Here is a 23,785-nt window from a genome sequence, read left to right as displayed (position 1 = left end):
ATTTATTTATTTGAGAGAGAGAGTGAGTGCGCGAGCAAGCAGGCGGAGGGGCAGAGGGAGAGAATACTCAGGCAGACTCCCCACTGAGCACGGAGCCCGAGATAGGGACCCTGAGATCGCGACCTGAGCCAAAGCCAAGAGTTGGACGCTCAGCGGACTGAGCCACCCAGGCGCCCCTTCTTTGCAAACTCTTCAGCACATGCCAAGGTAGATGTCAGCTTAGTTCCAACTAAGAATTCCGTTCTAGAATTCGGAATTTGTGGAATTCTCCTTAATGAAGTTCCAACTCCTTAAAAATCACACCCGTGCACACCGTGTTTCGCAGTCCTTACCTATTGGGGGATTCCTGGTGACAGAAGGAAAGGGGATGTGACATTATGCAAGGACACCACAGTGGTGGCACAGTAACGGTCTGAAGGCCTCTGCCTTCACCCGAGGAAGGTACGTCACCTCCCTATCTCATCTCACTCTTGACAGCTCTGCTAAAGGGAACCCGTGGTAGTGACGTGACTTATTCTAAAACCGTGATAACCATGAACACAGTGACATCTGAGTCAATAACGTCATAAGGGTCCATCCATGGGCGGTCATATATGCATTATGGTCTAGCTGCCTTCCAAAAACAGTCAGCTGGGAAGGGAATAAAGCACAACCTTTAACAGACCAAAACCAAAACAAGCTCTTTTCAAATCAGCTATATTGCCATGTGGGTCCTGGAAATGTCAGATGACTTGTGACATCCATCGAAAGCCTCGCCAAGGAGTCAGAGGGGACCCGGCGCCATGCCACCTGCTGTGGTAAGAGGCAACACTGGCCCCAGGGCAACACGGAGGAGGGGTTACAAACTCACAATCTTTTCTATACGGTATTTAATTAAGTTCTACGCAAGCAATAAAATGCCTTCATGGAAGCTTTACAGAAATAAATAAAATCTTCCAAGTGAATTGATATTTACAGTGAGAAAATCATCTTTCTAAAACATGAAAATAATGTGCACACTGTGGTGTCTCTCCAAATCATAATGGCAGCAGCTATGCTTCTAGAACTCACAAGAACATCTAACACACTTGCCTCCTTCCACAGGCAACTCAGTCCCACACCTCACATGCTCACTACCTGGATTTTGAATATACGATGATAGTGACTTTTGATTTTTGTTAGCCATGCAAAATATACTAAAACTGTCAGGAGTTAAATGTGGGAACTAAAAGCGAGATTTTCTCAGATAAGCAATTAACAGATACAGAGAAACCCCAGAACCGATTGTTTGTTTTTTTTTCCCCCCTCATATATTTCCTTCCTGGAATCAAAATTAGATTTTAGTCCTGTCTATCTGAAACAGAGCACCTGTTACCATGGTGCTAAATAACTTCTAAGATTCTGTGAAACTGGATCCAAAGAAAAAACTCTTCCCTTATTCTAAGGGGGTTTTCTTTAACATCAAAAAGGAGCTGGAAGGAATTTCAGAAATGAGCTAGTTTAGTCCCACAGAAGCCCCAAAGGCTGAGGGACTCGCAAGATCACACGCATGACGGTGACAGATCAGGCCCTCTGGCTTCTAGCTAGAATCTGTTCATTTATAGAATACGATTCACTCTGTAGAGCATTTCAAACAAAGAAATGTGTGATGACAAATGTTTAAGTATAAAAATTACTATTAAAAATAATATCCTGAGCATCCCACTTTTCTTTGCATTACTGAAACAGTCCTGAGATATAAATAAAACTCCAACAAATACAAGAGCTGTACTCGCACATTTATTTACGGAATCTGTTAAACTAAAACCAAACTACCTTGCCATCACACCAAAAAATGCCCCTAAGTCTAGTTAGACCTGTGGGCTTAGTTTGATCACAGAGCACGAGCTCCACAGTAAAGTCCTTTGAGATGGACATGAAGTTCATTTCAGACCTGGCCTAAAAAGCCACAGACTACCATTCGGTCTCACTGAACTACCTGTGGGAAGAAGGATCTAGGAACAGGACCAAATAGAATGCATTTGGACCCATGATAAATAAATGACTTCCTGGCAGTGACAGCTGAGAAAAATTCAGAATTGGATCCTAAGAAGGTCACTAAATTCTGGAGGTAGTTTTTGAGACTCTGGTTTTAGTTTGGGTCCTCCTGTTCTTCGGAGAGGAAAACCATTAGGACTCTAAACTAGAATGGAACATGGCTATTAACCTCAAAACATACTTGAGTGAACCCCTAACCTCCAGCACGGTCTCCCGCCTCAACGAAGACACTAGGACGACATTAGACAGTGACAGTCGATGCTGAGAAATTCACCATACAGATGATGAGTATTCCACTGCAGATTTTTTTTTTTTTAGGGTCTAGCATTTGAAGTAGCATAAAACCTTATCCTATTGGAATCTCATCATTACTATGTTGAACGTGGGGAATGAGAAGAGTCACAGACCGCTCTGTGGGGCTCTGTGGGACTGGCCATCGTTCACTGGTCCCGGCGTCTTGTCTCCCACGTCCCTCTCACTGGACTCCTCACTTACGGTAGAGTCAGCATCCGAGGGAGAAACTCTGCAGTCACAGAACAAATGCAAACATTAGGAAAAAGAAAGAAAAGGCCGGGGGGGGGGGGGGGGGGGGGGGGGGGGGGGGGGGAGAGGTCACATCAATTTAGATGTGGAAGTCAGGTTTCCAGGCAAAACAGACAGAAATGAGACAGTTCCCAAAAATCATCTTCAAGGAACACGTTGCTAGCACATGGTCCCCTCTTGAAGACAGTATCATGTGGCTTCTCTGGCTCAGCAGGCTGCATTCCAAGGAATGTCAGGAAGCTAAGGGCCAGACTGGAGGACGGTCCCACAGTTACCAGGGCCCTGGATTGGTAGTCTGGGTCTGGCATAGATTGTATCAGAAGATCTGGGGTTCAGGCCTGGTTCCCGGTCAACAGGGACTGCAGAATCCCTAGGAACCCAGGGTGGTCCTATTGTCACCCCCACAGAACCCCAGAGCTCTGGGAGAAGCCTATACTTACAACACAAAAGCAACGATCACCCCTGAGCTTTGAATCTGTCTATCAAAAGCAAGGGTGACACAGAACCAGGTTGCAGGAGGCTAATGAAAGTCCTTAACCTGTTAGCACCCCTTCTCTCGGTGCCCCTGAGGGATGCTAAAGTCCTACATTAATCATGCAGACCACTGAAATGTTGCATCTAAATGTTTAGGATGAGACGACCAAGGGAAGAGAAAAAAAAAAAAAAACTTGGCAAAATTATACTAACATATTCAACAGTCTTTAATGTGATTTGATTTATTCTTAGCCTGCAAGATGATTAAGCAAATAACATCTCTCGACATAATTCATTTTCTTTTGTAGAGATCATGGTGTAACATCCATTAAATTGTTAAAACTAGGCCAGAACCCCCTGGGGTAGAAATTGTGACAGCATTTCAAATGTTGGTATGATCACACATTTCTTCCCTCCTCGCAGGAAATCAAGATTTGGAGTTCAAAGCTCAAAGGCAGGCTGATAATTTGAGGCTTCCATACCCTAGAGTGACTGTGCTGAGATCTAAAGGCAGCTGCATAAAACCTGATTCTGAACTTCCACGGAGCTACAGCCCTTCTCCTAGGATCAGAGGGTGAGGGGGAACTTCCAGGTGGCGTGTTAACACGAAGCCCTCGGCCTGCTTCCCTTTGATAGGAGGAATGGAAAGACAGTGGGGATGGGGAGCTGGGCAGGGAGGAGGCAGTGCCGAGTCTGTGGAAACATGCTAACGAGGGTGACAGCACAGCCGGCCAGAGAGAAAGCAAGCAAAGAATAAAGGACGTGATGAAAGTCACCCGCAGACGCAGCAAGGAAGGCAAAGCCAGTCAGGCTGAGTGTGTATTATGTGTCATGCACTTTTCAGACATTACTTCTGGTATCATCTCCAGAGGGCCCAGAACGATCACCCCAGAATATAACCCACTCGAGCTAGGCAAGACCTAATCAAGTCTCGGAGGTGGGACCACCAAAGCATCTGGCCGCCTCTGGTGGTCCACTGGAGTGGATCGAGAGCCCTGTGGTTCGTGGACTTTGGCAAGCTGTTGCCAGTCTCCCGGGCTGCACACCCAGGGAATACTCACCATCAGCTCTTCTGACACTGGAAACTGACAAAACTGAGAAGGGAAGCATGCTCTGTGATAGGGAACAATACAGAAAGCCCGATAAGAACCTTCCTCTGTGACGGAGGTTCTTGGAAGGGATCTTTGCCTTGGGGCTCGGCACATCTCCGTTTTCAGAGGGCGTGGTGTGGTCCTTCACCGGTCCCGGTCCCGGCAGTGGTGCTGGCTCATGAATAATCAAGATGTCGTCTTTATTGTGCTGACCCAGATGCTGCTTAGCAAAATCAAAGCCCTTCACACTAGGGATCTGCAACTAAAACACACACACACACACACACAAACGAAGACAGTCAATCTGAAATCTGAGGACGGTAAAAAGGGATTGTGAGAGCTGGCAAGATTGCTGAGTGCTGACTTCTGACCAGAGATCATGCCTGCCATCCCATCATTCTAATTCAACAAGCATCTCTAAAACGTCGGCTGTGTGCACAGTGCCATTCACACCTAGAGTCTGCAGAAAAGACAGATACTTGCGAAAGATTAAAGAAGAGTACAGGATCAAACACCTAGACCGTAGTACAAAAGACATCACAAGACAATACCTGCCTGACCCACCATCACAGTAGCATGATCACGCGGTTCCAGAGAGAGTGGCACGAGTGAGATATTCTTTATAGAGAAATGAAGACTTGAGCCAGGATTCACAGGACAGGCAGAACTTGGAAATGAAAAGGGGCAGCTACACAGAGGATGTTCTAGATCAAGTCAGGCACCAGAGAACACTTGAGAGCTGGGAAGAGATCCCATCAGCTGACCTAGAAGGGTCAGAATGTGGGGAGGGAGAGAAGGCTGGCCAACACCAAATGCCAGTTTCTAGAGCAGAAAACCACTAAATATTTCTGAAGAGGAAGATTTCTAAAATCCAAGCAGACAGGACACACAGGGCTGTTGGAGGGCCAACAATACCCATGCAAAAAATGACAAAAGCCTGAGCCCTAAACCCTAGCAATGGAAATGGGAAGGAATGAATCGTTCTAGAGACTGGGCTGAAGGATCTGGAAGCCAAAAATAGACACAAGAGGCAAAGGAGGGAAAGGGAAAGCAGCCAATGATGACTTGAATGACTTATAGGCAGGCATCCTGAACGGGGGAAGGGACATTCATCATGAAAGAATGGTAACCTGAGGAGATAAAAAGATAGGTTTCACTTTAGACATGCTTAGTTTGAGATGGCAGAAAAGCTCCAAAGGAGAGTAGCCCCGTGTAGCTGGACACGGAGGACAATAGCTTGGGGGAAATCTCAGGTTGGAGACAGGACTTTGAGAGAATCTGTACAGAAGATGACAGGTAGGGGACCTGAGATTTTTTTTTTCCTCAGATTTTTCAAGATGAAAACAGAGTCTGTGGATAAAATGTTGGGGAACATCTAATAGTTTGGGGCTCAAAGGAGGAAAAGGAGGCAAGCAAAAAATAGATGACTTCAAAAAAAAGAATTTGTAAAGTTCAATGTAATAGAAGGCAAGGGGATACAGAATTTCTAGAAAGCAGTGGCCAACAGAAGTACTGGGGGCACGAGGAGGAAGGGGAAAGGGGTCTTCAAAAAAGCCCACCCCTCACACTGGGGGACGCAGAAGTCCTACCTGAGATACACAGTAGCAACACCAAACCCACAGCCCAGACCCCTGTCACCACGGAGTCCAGACCTCAGCTTCTAGCTTCCTGTGCCAACACAGGAAATGTGCTCAAGGTACAGAGAACTATGGGCAATCAAGGTGAGGCACCATTTGTGGGGACCCTGAAAGTGTAGGGGGGGTAATCATGCATCATTAATTTGAGTTTGCAGAGTATAGGAAACTAAACTACATTTCAATAATTGTCCCAAGGGCCTCCTTGGCATGAAGGCCACATGCACAACCAAAGCCCTTATCCCGGCTGTATGCCACCCCTAGAGAGAGTCCATCCGTCAAAGACAAAGGCCAAACCAACCTAAGGAGTTATTTTAGACAATGGGTTATATAGAAGCAAAAGGTTTTGCCATATCCGTGTTAATTTTATGCCAAATGAGTGACAACACCAATGGTTTCCATTTGTGATCTCGGAGGTCTTTTTAGCACTGCAAGTCTACAATCAGTGAAGACAAGGGAAGGAGTCTGCAATAATGACTTCTGCCAGCAGAGGGGGACAAAACTTACTATAAATGTAGTTTACAAAGATGTTGCTTGGAAACAAAAGGTAAAGACCTGGTGGGCTGTATTTTCTAAATTAATGATGTCATGTGACAAGAGCAGGCTACTCCACACAGTCCTTGGCTCAGGAACACTCTTTCATGAATATGAACCCAAACCTGCCCCTCTCTGGTTCCCCTGCCCCTCCAACCACTCAGGATACGTTTATCTCCTCATCCACAAGACTGTGATCTTCAGCAGGGCTCCCTGAATCCCTGGGGGTGTACGTTTTCCTAGGGGCATGCAGCCATTTTAAGACCATCAAAGTTCAGATGGATAAGCTCTGTGTATGCTCTTCACTACCAGTGATTTTCCTGAGTGTGCCTGTAGTCTGGCCATCGGGCTGGTTCCCTTTTCCCACCTCCCGTTATAAGGGTCCTTCTGCTTTACAGAAGAGAGGCGCCCCTCTCACCCACACGGGAGCCTTTACCCAGCCGCACCTCATGGTAGCTCCATAAACAAGCTACCTCTAAATGAAAGGATCACAGAGATAATCAATAGTCACTGAGTCAACACCATCAACACCATTTAATAAATCTTGGTAAAACCTTTTTTAGTGTATTTCCCAGCAAGAAACTAAATGCCTCCAACGACCAAGAGACAATCACTTTTGCAAAGCAGATGATCTGCTTTACCAAAATTGAAGGAGGAGCCACAGACTGTCTCCTCCAAGCAGAGGTCTCCAAGTGAATAAGGGAAAAATACAAACAGCTCTACCTCTGTGATGCATTCAGTGTACCCCAAGTCTAGGAGTTAATACTACTGGTATACCCTGAGAGACTCTCGGGTTCGTGCAAGAAACAAGCGTATGTATACGTCAAAAATGCTGCATTATTATTGCTGTTGGATGATGAAATATCAAGCAGTTAATATAAATGCCTAAGCATTCTCAGCCATCAGATAAAAGCTATGAAGTTAGATACGAAATTTTATAATTCAGCAACAGGGTGTGACACATGGTAGACCGTCCGTAAATATTTGATGACTAAATCAATTTTAAAAAGTCAATTGAAGGGCGCCTGGGTGGCTCAGTTGGTTGAGCGACTGCCTTCGGCTCAGGTCATGATCCTGGAGTCCCGGGATCGAGTCCCACATCGGGCTCCCTGCTCAGCAGGGAGTCTGCTTCTCCCTCTGACCCTCCCCCGTCTCATGTGCTCTCTCTCTCTCTCTCTCTCTCTCTCATTCTCTCTCTCAAATAAATAAATAAAATCTTTAAAAAAAAAAAAAGTCAATTGAAGCTCCAAACTTGCTGGATCTTGTGGGGAGCCATGAAAAAGGGTATATGTCATCAATAAAATATAGGTCCATAAAAGCACTGTGGGCTTACTGTTGATTCCTACTAACATTTTCAAATATCTCCATTAGATCCTTGCACTTCTCACTGGCAGGGTGAGTCACCACCCTCTACAACAATAGAAATTTGGCAACTACTCTGTGCTTCTGCACAGAACAAAAGCTATCTTAGAACACACACAGAAGGAAGAAATTAGAGGAAACCTTGCCCACTTATGGAATTAGCTCTTTTGTTTCATCCCTACTTTCCAGAATGTTTTTTTCTAGTTTTTCCATTTCTTTAAAAAAAAAAAAAAATCTAGAGTTAAGTCTGGCTGTATTGTGTCTCCAGCTTCCACATGCAGAATAAGCTTCAATCAGTATTTTATAGAAGAAGAGCCACAATTAATTAGTGCCTTCAATATTTCCATTAGGACCCTTTATTTCTGAGGAGAGACAGTTCTTTTGTTCCTTCTCTCTTTAATATGTCACAGAGGGGACAGGCCCCATTGTCCGTGCCCCACTGGAATAACGTCGCCGACAAGTCAGAGCGGGCGGGTAAAGCTGGTCAGCCAAAGAACAGGAGAGATGCCTGATGAATTTTAAAACATGTGAGCCGTAAATATAATACAACCCCAGGCAGAACAAGATGGAATGAATCTCTAGCACTCCAGTTAGCCTGAACCCCTGGGAAGGAGCAGTTAAGATAACAATAGAAATCAAAGAGCAAACCCCAAAGGTACCTGGGTAAAAATCTGCCATCTCGAAGACAGCAGCATTGTCTACCCATTTCTTATTTGGTGGATGAGATCTATGAAAAAGTCTCCGTAGTCGCCGTGCTGTTTCCATTCAGAAGGTGAAGACAAGGCAAAGTTACTGCCTGTGTCTGCTGCAGCCCTGGGGACCCCGGTCACCCTGCGGTCTTGGAGGTAGAAGAGCAGAACTCCAAGACTCTCCCGCCCCGGGGGCCACAGCAAATCGCAACCAAGTGACCACAGGTGAACTGAACTCTCCACATATTAGGTGCCACGGGGTCCTTGCAGAGACTCGAAGAGCAACCACAGGGGACAAGATGAATTTGGCTGAGATGGGAGAAACACCCATGGAGCCTCTCTCTTCGATCAGCTGTCCACACAGCCTCCCAAAGTGGTCATTCCAGAGATAAATATGTTCAAGCTGCTGTTCCTGCTGAAAATCCTTCCATGGCTCCCCACCACCTACGGCACCATTGCCGACCCCTGATACGTCCTACAACTCCTCCCAGCCTGGCTCTTGCCTCCTGTCACCTCACAGTTTTTGCTGTGCCCTTCCAGACAACTTCTGCTCCATCATTCCTGACATACAGGCCATTCCCTCCACCTGAGCCCACTTCACCTGGCTTCATCTCCTCCACCTCTGAGCTTCAGCCCCAGCATCGCCTCTTTTTTTTTTTTTTAAGATTTTATTTATTTATTTATTTATTTATTTATTTATTTATTTATTTGCCAGTGAGAGAGAGAGAGAGAGAACACGCACAAGCAGGGGAAGCAGCAGCAGAGGGAGAGGGAGAAGCAGGCTTCCAGCTGAGCAGGGAGCCTGATGCGGGGCTCGATCCCAGGACCCCGGGATCATGACCTGAGCTGAAGGCAGACGCCCAACAACTGAGCCACCCAGGCGCCCCCCCAGCATTGCCTCTTTCCAGAAGGCAGAGGCAGCCCACCACCCAATGGGGTGGCTGCCCCTTCTCCCTGCTTCCAAGACAGCCTAGACAGACCTACACTACTGTGTGTCAGTGTCCGGGTCCCTCGTCCTTCTCTCTTACCGAAGCCCTCGAAACAGGGACTGCATGTTATCTGGGCTTACAACCCGGCCTGGCCCTGCTTGGGCTCAGAGCAAATGCTCGGTGTTTGGTGAATGGATATGCAGTGACTAAGGCATCTCCATGTGGCTGCCCGCAGTGCCCACCAGTCAGGAACCACGGTCCCACGCCAACCAACCACAGAGAGTGGACTGTCCCCATCAGAAGGAACAAGTTTTCACAGGACCAGCAGCATCTAGCCAATGCCATTCATCTCTTTACATAGAACCTCAACAGGGTGAGGTGGGTCCAAGCTGCAGTTTTTCTGATACCAGTCAACAGTGATGACTTTAAAGAGACTACAGATAAAGCGAAGATACAGGTTAGATTTGTTTTTTAATGACTGGAAATAAAAAAGGACCCTCTCTCAAAATGTGACAGAATGGCCTCTCCCTCTTATCGTATGTCAAAACTAATCCACTCCCAGACAATCTGAAGAGGTTTCCTGCTCGTTACAAGGGGTAGGGGGTGTGGATTTTTTTGGTGGGCACATGTATTGTTTCCAGATGTTTGTAGCTCCGGGATTACGGAGCTCAAGGATCTGGGAGAGTAGCAGCAAGGCAGCATCAGGGGGCAGGGTGAGCAGAACAGAAAGAGAGACAACAGAGAGTCGCACAAGAAGGAAAAAGAACTTTCGCAGTCCCAGGGAAACTAGCATGTTTTCAAATTGTCCCAAGGGATGGGCTAGATAGAGGCCCTTCACCACTGCCAGGTAAATCTTAGAAGAAACACTTGTGAAGTAGAGATATTTGTTTCTAAACTAAACAGAGATCATCCTTTTCCTATTATAAACGCATGACAAGATCTATACGGTAGGTTCCTGTGCCAGCAAACCAAAGACCACCCTTCTGAAATGTCACAGAGGTCAGGCCCCCCTACCCGGGTCAGAAGACGCTGACTCCCTCAGGGACTCCTCCACACAGAAGACCTTCCGACAAACATGTTGTAAAGACATACGCACAAATCCTCCAGCACATGCAAAGCAAGAGCAACCCTAAGGGCTGGAAGTTCTATTTGAAACTCTGTCCATCTGATTTACAGCAACATCTGGGGCACGAAGATATTTCAGAAGTAAAAGTGGGAGAAGGAGAAAACCTGGGGAGTATCCTGTTTTGAACTCAAGGGATGCTATCCTCTGACAGGTGAATGAAGTAACAGATGACGGATGGGCTTCCACAGGGAGTATTTATGTTAGGGAACCTGGAACATGAAAGACCTGAATACATAACCATCTACACTGGGTAAATCTCTCTGCAACAATACTCTTTCACCAGAACAAAAACATTTCCAAACTTATTGTTGATCTTATTCCAATGAAATTCACACTACGAATGATTTAGTACCTCCAGCACTTTTTCCAGGGTTTTCCATGGCATTATCTAGTCTAACAACAAAACCATCTCAGCACACTCTGTAAATAATAAATGAAGATAGGTAATAAATATAATGTTAATGTCTAAAATGCTTCCAATACCCTTGATAACCACCAGCTTGCAATTTAGTCACGATTTTGCATTTTCAGTTAATTCATAAGAAAAAGAATACTCTTCATTTACTTTTACAAAAGTACAATAAGTGAAGAATACCTACTTTTTCATTCAGCGGGTGTAGGTTTGTAATGGGCAGAAATTTTTAAACCCAGACAGAATAAATTTAAAAGGTTAACAGGCAGCCCTTTACTTCTTGTTCTTCTGCCTCTTCCTTGCTTTTTCTTATCAAAGTTCTAGAGTCAAGTGAGTCCTCTAAATGTGTGAGCCCCACAGAGGGTGCACATTCACACACAGTCGACAGATTCCCACTCTCCATCCCCTTGGTAACGGCTCATTGCCTGGGGTGCTAGATGTGCGCAGCTACTGTGTTCTTCTTCAGTGCTTGGCATGTTTCTGCTCACACCAGATCAACCAAAACTCAATACTTACCAAGAGTCAATGTCTTTGCTCTGAAACTGGTATGTGACAATTAAGTATTGCAGAAATTGAAACATAAAAGTGAGAATTGCTATTATTATAAAAACTAAATGGGGGGGCGCCTGGGTGGCTCAGTCGTTAAGCGTCTGCCTTCGGCTCAGGTCATGATCCCAGGGTCCTGTGATCGAGCCCCGCATCGGGCTCCCTGCTCCGCGGGAGGCCTGCTTCTCCCTCTCCCACTCCCCCTGCTTGTGTTCCCTCTCTTGCGGTCTCTCTCTCTCTCTCTCAAATAAATAAAATCTTTAAAAACTAAATGGGATGCTTTGGTACAACATGAAAAAGATGTTTAAAAACACACTGCTGTCAAGTTAGGTGTAGGTGAATTAGCTCTGAAAGACTACAGAGTTGGGGAGGGTATCAAAAAAAAAAAAACCCTAGAGCACTTTACACTCAGGTTGCTTGCTCTTCTCTAAAGAAACCCAAACTGGAAACTGCAGCTGATGCATTATAGGTGTTGTTTCTTTTTTAATTTTTTTAATTTTTATTTTTATTTTTGAGAGGGAGAGAGAGAATCACAAGCAGGCCCCATAGAGAGCCCGATGTGGGACTCAGTCTCACGGCCCTGAGATCATGACCTGAGCCTAAATCAAGTCGGACGCTTAACTGACTTAAACTAAAACCCAGGTGCCCCCGGGTGTATTGTTTCTTACAAGAAAAACCAAACAGAATCCTCTCGGTAAACCAACAGTCCAAAAAATAAAATATAAAAGAAAAAAGACTCAGGGTACAGCAAAAGATTGGCAAATACAGACCCACTCATATATTTAAATTAAAATGTTTAAGGCATATAAGTATCATTTTTTTAATGATTAAATGGTCTTGATCGAGGTGGACAGTGGGTTTCCCATATGGTGGATGGAAACTAAAGGAGCCGTCCAGTGGAACTGTGTATGAAAGAAATAGACACACAGATCTGAGAAAACCTCCCTTGGCTCCCGTTCTTTGAAAATATCCAGGGTTAAAATAGATCAGAATTCATATAAAAATGGATGTGACCTTTGAACTAATCATTTCATAAATAAAATCACAGTAGAACTCAGCGCTCATAACACTGCTAAGCCCGGATACAGCTTCATCTTCTTGCCGTATAATTAACACGACAGAAGAATCATGGTTCCAGCAGCAAATGTGAGGCAAAGAGATACCACCATTAAAGCCAAAAAATGTCCCTATCAGCTTTCTGTCCCAGCTTTCAGTATCAAGAGCCTGAACTCAGCCTCCCCCAGCCCATATGACTGCCCATATGAAGGCTGGGGGGTCACACCCTCACCTTCTGACGCTGCTGGATGTTGGCCACCGTGTCGGGCTGGAAGTCCAACTTGTCCGTGCGGCAGAGTTTCCAGTAGAGGATGATGACAATCACCATCACCACCAGCACTGGAATGACCACACCCACAATGACCCAGAGGTTGCTGCTCTGGGACTCAGGGGACGGCCTCTTCACTCTGTCCAAGGCTGCAGACAAAGAAGACAGGTCGTTCACTAATTCCTCTGCACTCACTTACTTGACAGCACTTCTGTGCAGGGAACATGGCTTCTTCGATGAGAAACCTGGAAAGTCCTTGTCATTTCAGGTCAAGTCAAGCGGTTAGACTCTGTGATCTCCTGATGGCCAGAAACGTGATGCAGTGAACAAGCACAACATAGAATACTACATCCTCAATGCCCGAGGGACCATGGTGACATATTGACATGTCTAAAGGGAACATGGCTCATCCAATGGCAGAGCTATGTTAATTCCAGGTCTCCTGACTTCCCATGTATTCTACTAGCTCCACCCTAATCTCACTGCAGAAACGCTTCCATACTAAAAATCAGAAATCCCAATAAATAGTCTACAAACACTGTCTTAATTTCTTCACCTGTGTCTCTCTCTAAACTCCTGAAACAAGATTTAAGGCACCAGATGTCAATTTTAAAATTACATGACATCCAACTTACTTACTCGGAATCTGCCATTCCCCACCCTCCTGACCACCCAGACCACTGCTGCAGCCTCCCATCTTCCGTGACCTTGGATGAATATACTTCAAGCACTCTGCCTTCCTTTCCTTCACCAGCTCCTTTCCCTAACCTTGCCTCCTGGTCCTGGGCCCTCATCCTCTTCATTCTGTACTCATCCTCTCAAAGGACTCAGCTCCTCTTAAAGCTCAGGTTCCAATTACCAAGTGCCCCAGACCAAAATGTCCCCCTCTCCTCTGCCCAACCTTCTCATCTGTTATCATCACTTCATAAAAACTGCTAAGAAGGCGAGTTTCCTCCTTGTCTAAGTTCTTTTGTTCTGGGTGCCTTTGCTTAGCAAACGGTACCTTACTATTTTTTTTTTTTTTAAGATTTCATTTAATATTTGAGAGAGACAGTGAGAGAGGGAACACAAGCATGGGGAGTGGGAGAGGGAGAAGCAGGCTTCCCGCTGAGCAGGGAGCCTGATGCAGGGCTCGATCCCAGGACCCTGGGATCATGACCTGAGCCGAAGGCAGACGCTCAACGACTGAGCCACCCAGGCGCCCCGGTACCTTACTATTTTAAAAAGCATTTTGTTACATAAATATGTCATCTTGATAAACTGTACTACTTTACTCATTAATATGGTCATGACTCTAAGTCTTGTCTTTTCAAATACAGTTCAGTCTCCACGGGCAGAGACTAAGTTTTATGCTCTTTTCATATTCCATAATGGTTAGCACATGCTATGGGATCAAAATGTTCCTGCTCAAAGATGTAACAACAAAAAAGATTCTTGGTGCTAGTTTAAGTGTGGGTTCAGGCCTCTGAGAGTGACAAGGGAGGGGAGCAAGCACTCTAAAGCATGAGCATTATGAAGGAAGCACAAATTACAGAGCAGAGACTATGTAGGAAATGGAAAAAGGGACAAAGTATTAATCTCTAAATTTGGCCTGAATAGAGTCTATATACGTAGCTCATTTTGCATAACAACTGACAATACAGGAGGGACAGAATCAAACCGAGGAGCTGGGACAACTGGATGCTCTTCCTAGTTCTAATCTAGAACACCCTGGGAGAGGCACAGATGCATTAAACGAGGCCTGGCTGCCAGGGTCTACAGCTGCCTGGGGGCTGAGCCTGATGTTGGCTGAGGCTTCCAATCCCACGATCCTTATCCCGTGGTCTTCAGCGGGAAGCTGAGGAAACAGGTGCAAAGAACAGAGGGAAGGAGCTTGAAAGGTGCCCATACTCTATAGCAACTAATCTTCTTTCAAAGGTGAAGTGCTTAGCTGGAGTGGGGCACCTCTCCTACAATCAGAAATGTCCTCGATGAAGATATATAAGTAAGTGCTTTGTTATTTTTTCTTCCTCACTGCTTTGAAACAGAACATACTAATATGCAGTCATATCTCAAATACACAAACCACCAACGGATTATTTGCTTAAACTCTCCCCATCATCATCTGTCAATTAGACAGTGTGCCCATGAGCCCTGGTCCTGCTTAGTTTCCAGGGACAAGTACAGATGTCACAAAGAATCTTCTGTTACCGAGGATAACCGTGAAGCTGTCATTCTGTAAAGGTGCCTTTGCAGGCTATGTGTTCTCTGTAAAGAACTTTTCAATATTCCCCGATGCTCCATTCCTTCCAAACACTTACTTATCCATTTACTGTTGGGAGCAAATATCACCAAGCTCCCACAAGGATTGCTCTCTGGCTCATAAGCAAAAGCATCCACATTAAAATAGCAGTCTGATTCATAAAGGGACATTTAGAGGAAAACACTCTTCTGTGCCTCTCCTTTTTCTTAATTTTAAATACCCAAAATCTGGGAGTTGAAAAATCAGGCACTGGGAGCAACCGCTGCCGAGGGCAGGAGCCAAGTATCTTCCAACAATAATACAGAAATATCAAAATACCTCTTTCTAAATTGTGAAGCACTGCAAGGATGGGGAGGGAGAGAAACAGCACTGAAAAGGGTAAGGATCAAGGACTTCTTTGTGCTAAAAAACTCAGCAGGAAGCCAATAAATGCAGAGGGCACCTCCCAGCTTCCTGTGTGACTAACTGTCCCCACCAACGTTCAAAATATGACAGAAAAGGTTTTGGAATAAATACCGAGAAAACAAGTTATTTTACCTAAGACAAAATTTTTAAAACGAGAAATAGTACAGGAGTAGGGGAAAAAATATTACAGTTAACTTAAGCTACTAGAACCCTTAACACTGGGGATACAAAATGCTGGGTAGGAAAACAGTAGTGCGGGCCACAACTACAAGCAGCTGAAATAAAGGACTTGGCAAGTGAATTTTAACAACTGACATTTTGGGGTGCTTGGGTGACTGAGTTGATTAAGCGTCTGCCTTTGGCTCAGGTCATGATCTCAGGGTCCTGGGATGGAGCCCTGCGTTGAGCTTCCTGCTGGAGGGGGGGCCTGCTTCTCCCTCTGCCTCTGCCCCTCCCCCCCGCTCCTGCTCTCTTGCTCGCTCGCTCGCTCTCAAATAAACAAATGAATAAAATCTTTCAAAAAACAAACAAAAAACAACTGATGTTTTATACAAGTGCCACGTAATAAATAATAAGGATTTAAGACATAAATCTATTCTGTGCACATAAGAATGCTTTAAATTCGGATTTCATTGTCAAAAAAAGGAAAAAAAACAAAAAAACAAAAAACTGGCTTTTGACCCCAGCACAGCACAGACAGTACTTAGGGTCTACGCCTCACACACTTACGTTGGGCAACAGCGCCTTGAATTCGGTAACCCAAGATAATGGCTGCTCTCTGGATATCTATCTTGTTAATCAGATCTGAAGACTTGACTGCACTGAGTCTTTCTCCATCTTGATCCTCCACAAAGTAGATGAGCTGCACAGGATTGTCATCTCCCTCTAGCCTTGACACGTTTACCATCTGAAAGATAACAGAAACCATTAGCATTTTTGAAGCTCCTATTTCTAAATGCCCTTGCTCAAGGCACTCTATCTTGACTGTGTTATTCAGGATTCATTCCAATCCTCATAATGAGCTCCTGACACCATTCTGGATGCCAGAATCCCCACGATGCTCTCAATGGTAAGAGGGACAATGAATGTTACTCTGTACAGAATAACAAATGTGCCTCATCTTGCTCCAAGTCTTCCCTGAGACAAATGGGCAAGAAGGATACAGAGAACACAGGGTTGCCAAGTCCAGGCAGTCTAGAATTGTGACCAACCAGCTCCAACACATCATGGGAGAATGCTGCTGTCCTCCCAACATGAATCATTAATGTTAGGTACATCCCTGGTCCTCGGAAACGATTGTAGGTTCTATCTAATCTCGTCTTGAATCTTATCAGCATTTCCTCTTTTTTTAGGGCACTACTGCCATCTTGGTTCAGTGGGGGGCTAGCCCAAGTATTGCAGGATATTTAGCAGCATCACCATCCTCCACTCACTAGATGCCAGGACCAACAGCCATATCCTCCCTCAGCAGTTGTGACAACCAAAAATGTCACCAGACATTGCCAAATGTACCCGGGTGGGGGAGGGAGGACACAAAATCAACACCACTTGAGAATCACTGCTCTCAGGGTGATAAATCTCATAAATTCTTTAATACCCCACTCTCAACAATAGATAGATCACATAGACAGAGAATCAGTAAGGAAACAGCAGATTTGAGCAACACTATGGACTACAGGAACCTAAGAGACATTTACAGAACATTCCATCCAGTATCAATAGGATACACATTCTTCTCAAGCACATGTGGAACATTTTCTAGGATACACCATATGTTGGGCCACAAAACAGTCTCAACAAATTCAAGAAGACAGACATTATATCAAGTATCTCTTCTGACCACAATGGTATGAAACTACAATCAATAATAGGAGAAAAGCTGGAAATTTCACAAATACATGGAAATTAAACAGCACACTCCTGCAAACACCAATAGACCAAAGAAGAAATCAAAAGGGAAATTAAAAAAAATCAAGACAAATAAAAACAGAAAATAAATGCATACATCAAGAAAAAAGAAAGATCTCGGGGCGCCTGGGTGGCTCAGTCGTTAAGCGTCTGCCTTCGGCTCAGGTCATGATCCCAGAGTCCTGGGATCGAGCCCCACATCGGGCTCCCTGCTTGGCGGGAAGCCTGCTTCTCCCTCTCCCACTCCCCCTGCTTGTGTTCCCTCTCTCACTATCTCTCTGTCTCTCTCTCTCTCTGTTAAATAAATAAATAAAATCTTTTAAAAAAAAAAAAAGAAAGATCTCAAATAAAAAACTTGGGCGTCTGAGTGACTCAGTCAGTTAAGCATCCAAATCTTGATTTCGGCTCAGGTCATGATCTCAGGGTTATGGGATCAAGCCCCGCATCAGGCTCCACACTCAGTAGTGAGTCTGCTTGAGATTCTCTCTCTGCCTCTCCCTCTGACCCTCCCTCCTCTAGTGTGCTCGCGTGTTCTCTCGCTCTCTGAAATAAATAAATAAATCTTTTTTAAAAAACTAACTTTACAACCCAAGGAACTAGGGAAAAAAAAGAAAAACCTAAGCCCAAAGTTAGCAGAAGGGAGAAAATAACAAAGATTAGAGCAGAAATAAATAAAATAGAGAATAGGAAAAATTAACAAAACTAAGAGTTGGTTCTTTGAAAAGATAAACAAAATTGACAAATCTTTAGCTAGACTAACAAAGAAAAAAGAGGACTCAAATGAAAGTTATAAATGAAAGAGGAGACACTACAACAGATAATAGAAATACAAAGGATCATAAAAGAATACTCTGAATAATTATACACCAACAAATTGGATAACCTAGAAGCAATGGATAAATTCCTGAAAACACACAACCTACTGAGACTGAATCATGAAGAAATAGAAAATGTGAACAGACCAATAAGAATTAAGAAGATTGAATCAGTAATCAAAAACTTCCCAACAAAAAAAGCCCAGGACCAGATGGTTTCACTCATGAGTTCTACCAAACATTCAAAGAATTAATACTAATCCTTCTCAAAAATTTCCAAAACAGTAAAGAGAAGGGAACATTCCCAAACTCATTTTATGAGACCAACATAACCATGATACCAAAGTCCATTAAGGACACTACAAAAAAAAAAAAAAAAAAAAAAAGAATACTACAGGCCAACATCTCTGATGAATTAGATGCAAATATTCCCAACAAAATACTAGCAAACCAAATGTCACAGTACATTAAAAAGATCATGGTACGTGATGTACATGTATGCAACATGGGGCTCAGTTGGTTAAGCATCTGCTTTCAGCTCAGGTCATGATCCCAGGGTCCTGGGATCGAGCCCCACGTCAGCCTCCCTGCTCAGCAGTGAGTCTATTTCTCCCTCTCCCTCTGCCCCTCTGCCTGCTTGTGCTCTCTCTCGCTCGCTCGCTCTCAAACACATAAATAAAATCTTTTTAAAAAATGTCCATACTATCCAAAGCCACCTATAGATAACATCTATAGCCCTCTGTAGCCATCAAAATTCCAATGGCATTTTAAAAATAGAAAAAACAATCCTAATATTCATATGGAACCACAGAAGACCCTGGTAACGAAGGAGCCAAGAATACTCAATGGGGAAAAGATAGTCTCTTCAATAAATGGTGTTGGGAAAACTGTATATTCACAACCAAAAGAATGAAACTGGGTCCCTACCTTATATCACTCACAAAAAATAATTCCAATGGAAAGATTTAAATGTAAGACCTGAAACCATAAAACTTCTAAAAGAAAACATAAGGGAAAGGCTCCTTGACATTGGTCTTGGCAATGATTTTCTGGATATAACACTCAAAGCACAAGCAACAAAGCAAAAATAACAAGTGGACTATATCAAACTTAAAAGCTTCTGCGCAGCAAAAGACAGACGCAACAAAATGAAAAGGCAACCTATGGAATGGGAGAAAATAGGCACAAATCATATATCTGATAAGGGGTTAATATCCAAAATATATAAGGAACTCATATAACTCAATAGCAAAACAAAAAAACAAAAAAACAAAACCCAAACTCTCTGATTTAAAAATGAGCATGAGATCTGAATAGACATTTTTCCAAAAAAGATACACAAATGGCCAACAGGTATATGAAAAGGTCAACATCACTAATCATCAGAGAAACGTAAATCAAAGCCACAATGAGGTATCACCTCATACCTGTTAGAATGGCTGTCATCAAAAGACAAGAGATGGGCGGGGGTAAGAAGATGGAGAAAAAGGGGACCCTTGTGCATGGTTGGTGGGAATGTAAACTGGTGCAGGTATTGTGGAAAACAGCATGGACGTTCCTCAAAAAATTCAAAATGGAACTACCATGTGATCCAGGAATCCCACTTCTGGGTATATACCCAAAGGAAATGAAATCCACTATCTTGCAAAGATAGCTGCCTACCACCCCCCCCCCCATTCACTGCAGCACTATTTACAATAGCCAAGACATGGAAGCAACCTAAGTGTCCATCCATAGACGAATGGATAAAGAAGAAGATGTGATGTGATACAGACACACACGCGTGCGTGCACACACACGCGCGCGCACACACACACACACACTTCTAAAAAAGCCAAACTCATAAAAATAGAGTAGATGGTAGTCGCCAGGGACAGGAGGTGGGAGAAATGGGTGATGGCGGTCAAAGGGTATGAACTTCCAGCTGTAAGATGAGTAAGTTCCAGGGGTCTAATGTACAGCATAGTGACCGTAGTTAACAATACCGTGTTACATACTTGAGAGGTGCTGAGTGTAGATCTTAAAAATTCTCACCACATCCAAAAAAAAAAAGAGTAATGGATGTGTTAACTAATGTTATTGTGGCGATCACTTTGCAACATATACACATATCAAATCATCACATTGTACACTTTAAACCTATATGGTGTCATATGTCAATTATCTTTCAATCAAGCTAGAAAGTTGTGCATAAATTCACAATCACCTAGGTCAAATAGTACTTTGATTTGTCCCAGAATCGATCTCCCTCTGGTGTTCTAGGTAGCCCTTTCACATTAGGACTTCAGAATCTGGTATACTTGCTGCATCACAGTCTTACATAAATACATGTTTCTATTTTGTTGCTGCTTCTCTAATAATATGCAACAATTTTACTGCCCCTTGAGACTCCAGCAAAATGCAGGACTGATGTTTTGGGGCAATATCAACAATGAGTCCAAGCCCTCTATTTTGTACAAGCAATTTGAATTTTTGGTCGTATCTACATATCTACATTTGCCATTGGCAAAATGCAGCTGCTAATTTTCTAGCCACGTGTACAGAATTGTAACCCTGCCCTGCGTTCCGGACACGGCTGAGGGACCCCTCCTTCACCACTGGAAACTTCTGGCAAATCAACAATTTCATGATTTCACTGTGAATGCCTTCTTCAAGATTATTTATAAAGATCCTTACAAATAGGTCCAAACTCTCATCCCTGGAGAATCTGTTCTTTAAACCTCCCCATCCTGACAAGGGCTCATCTATCCTGCCCTTTGTTTGCTGTTTCTAGGCTAATTCCCTGACCACTTCTATTCCCTAACTACCTACTCTCTCCCCAAACTGGGCTGTAATGATTAATTTTTTATTAGCCCTTAGAATGGAATACTATCAAAGGACTATGTAAATATTTATTACACTGGAAAGTTCTGATACATTTTAGAAATGGTTTTGCCTTGCAGAAACCAAGTTCCCATATATTTGGGTATATAATTAAAGATAATACAAACTTGTCCAATCTGAAAGCAACAGTCAGTAAAACCTAATTCTAGCATCCTTTCTAGATAACTTCTTATCAGATTCATAGCTGGAATCCATACAACCATAGTAGGACGGAGTCATCATTTTGGGCAACATTTTCAATTTCATTTTTAAAATTATTTTCTGATTAAAATCACATGTTCACTGTACAAATTACATGCTCATTGGAGAAATTTTGAAAACACACAAAATATATAAAAAATAAAATGAAAATCACCTGAAGTTCAATCAACCAAAGAAAATTATTATAAACATTTTGGCATATTTCATTTTTTTTTATAAGTTTCATATTAATATTTGGATGACAGTGCATGCATTCTTTGGTTAACCTCTGTTCACTATATCACTCACTCACTCACTCATTTATTTGTTTGTTTGTTTGTTTGTTTATTGAGAGAGAGTGTGAGTGGGGGAGAGGGGCAGGGAAGAGCAGGGCAGAGGGAGAGAGAGAATCTTAAGCAGGCTCCATACCCAGCGCAGAGCCTAATCTCACGACCCTAAGATCATGATCTGAGCTAAAATCAAGAGTCGGATGCTTAACTGACTAAGCCACCCAGGTACTCCTCAATAATTTTTTTTATTATTATGTTATGTTAATCAACATACATTACATCATTAGGTTTTGATGTAGCGTTCCATGATTCATTGTTTGCGTGTAACACCCAGTCCTCAATTTTTTAAAATTTTTTATTGCTATGTTAATCACCATACATTACATCATTAGTTTTTGATGTAGTGTTCCATGATTCATTGTTTGTGCATAACACCCAGTGCTCCATGCAGAACGTGCCCTCTTTAATACCGATCACCAGGCTAACCCATCCTCCCACCCCCCTCCCCTCTAGAACCCTCAGTTTGTTTTTCAGAGTCCATCGTCTCTCACGGTTCTTCTCCCCCTCCGATTTCCCCCCTTCATTCTTCCCCTCCTGCTACATTCTTCTTCTTCTTTTTTTCTTTCTTAACATATATTGCATTATTTGTTTCAGAGGTACAGATCTGAGATTCAACAGTCTTGCACAATTCACAGCGCTCACCAGAGCACATACCCTCCCCAGTGTCTATCACCCAGCCCCCCCATCCCTCCCACCCAGCCCCCACTCCAGCAAATTTTTTTAAAATGACAATGGCTACATAACATTCCAACATATAAAGATTCACTATAATGTATTTACTCATTCTCCAACTGCTGGACATTAGGTTGCTGTAATGCTTTCACTTTTACAGATTATATTTTGATGAAGAGTCCTGCACTGTTGCACATGAATCCTTGTCTACATCTCCACACTAGGTCACTCTAAGGGGGAAGACATGTGGGGTGCGGTCCCTATGCAATCCATCAGATGGCACCGCTGGCTGGGGTGGTTTCATTCACGCCCACAGATCTCACATTCCTACCTGAGGGAGTTTGCACAACTAACGTAGCCCTTCATTAGGTAGTTTTATGGGGCTCTATAACTGTTTTACGTGCATAAATTAACCTCCACCAAGACCTTGAGCTCCACGAAGCCAGAGCTGCTAAATAAGGCGAGGCTTTTACAAGTCATTTTAATTTCTTCCTTGTTTCATGCTTATTTAATGTTACTCTCAATTTTTTATTAGTTTTTTAAAAATTTCTCTATAGTCAACTGCAGCTGGCAAAGGAACTACTCTGGGAGAAGGAATCAAGAGCAATGCTTATGGGGAAAACTCGGTAAGAGGGTCACAGGACAATGCCACCAGCTCAAGGCAAACTCACGCCGCCCCCACCCACGTCAGCTGTGCATCTTTCTCGCTGATGCCCCCAAACCACCCACCTCTCTGCCCCTGCACTTCCTTTCACCCCACTTTCCTGTCTCTGTGATGCCATAGCTCTAAATTATCCTAGCTCTAGAAGTCAGGAGTCAATAAAGGAAAAAATCCAAAATAACAGAATTCACATTGAGATGGGAATAAATTACAGCCTGAACCTCCAACTCTCTGCGAGCATGTGCATTTTTAATGGATCACTTTCGGATTCAAATGAATCTGTTGTTTGTAACCTTCCTGCTAGTTTACAAAATGGACTGTAGGGTGACAGATGGTAACTAGACTTCTTGCAGTGGTCACTTTGAGGTGTATGCAAATATCAAATCATTACCTGAAACTAATATAATATATATCAATTTTACCTCAATTAAAACAACAACAACAACAAAAGTGGAGACAATCGGGTAACATGATTGGGTTGGCAGGAGGCAGGGAGGATGAAGTGCTAGAAGGGAGGACACAAAATTCTCCTCTCTCCGATCCCTTACGGTCTATTCCACTAGATGATTTATAACTATGATGCTCATGTTGATGGCATGGCAACCCAGTGACACAATTCTCTTGCCATGCTCCCCACGGGTTTATCCGTCTAGACTCTAGTCGAACTGAAATGCTACCACGCTCATTTGCTACCTGATAGAGTCATCAGTCCAAATTTAGAATTTTCTCATGGCATTTTCCATTTGCATGAAAATACCGCATGTTTTTAGACAAATCTCTTCCCCTCCTCCCCTGGCCATCTTAGAGTACCTGCACCACGCTGTTCCCGGCAGCGATGGTGGCCCTTCTCCACATCCGCCTCCGGGTGGACACCTCACTGAACAGCTGGGCCAGCTTGCGCTCCATCTCAGCCTGAAACACTTCATTCTGGAGCTGCTTCTCGACAACGCCCAGGAGAACTGCATTTACAAAATGAAACACACGCAGGC

At 43.7% G+C, this 23,785-nt stretch overlaps 1 protein-coding gene across 1 annotated transcript in view; it reads right to left on the bottom strand.

The window, feature by feature from the left end:
- KIAA1549 (KIAA1549 ortholog) overlaps nucleotides 1-23,785 on the bottom strand; it is a 140,097-nt gene that overhangs the window by 48,374 nt on the left and 67,938 nt on the right. The window contains exons 9-13 of the mRNA XM_032401288.1: nucleotides 23,607-23,755; nucleotides 16,057-16,234; nucleotides 12,645-12,829; nucleotides 4,184-4,386; nucleotides 2,424-2,539 (exon numbers count right to left, since the gene is read on the bottom strand). Coding sequence (XP_032257179.1) covers nucleotides 2,424-2,539; nucleotides 4,184-4,386; nucleotides 12,645-12,829; nucleotides 16,057-16,234; nucleotides 23,607-23,755 — 831 coding nt within the window. The remainder of the gene's footprint in view (nucleotides 1-2,423; nucleotides 2,540-4,183; nucleotides 4,387-12,644; nucleotides 12,830-16,056; nucleotides 16,235-23,606; nucleotides 23,756-23,785) is intronic.

The sequence above is a fragment of the Phoca vitulina genome, unplaced genomic scaffold (assembly GCF_004348235.1).
Source record: "Phoca vitulina isolate PV1807 unplaced genomic scaffold, GSC_HSeal_1.0 scaffold4, whole genome shotgun sequence".
Lineage (NCBI taxonomy): Eukaryota > Metazoa > Chordata > Mammalia > Carnivora > Phocidae > Phoca > Phoca vitulina.
Note: the sequence above shows the minus strand (reverse complement) of the source record. Positions and strands in the feature narration are given on the sequence as shown.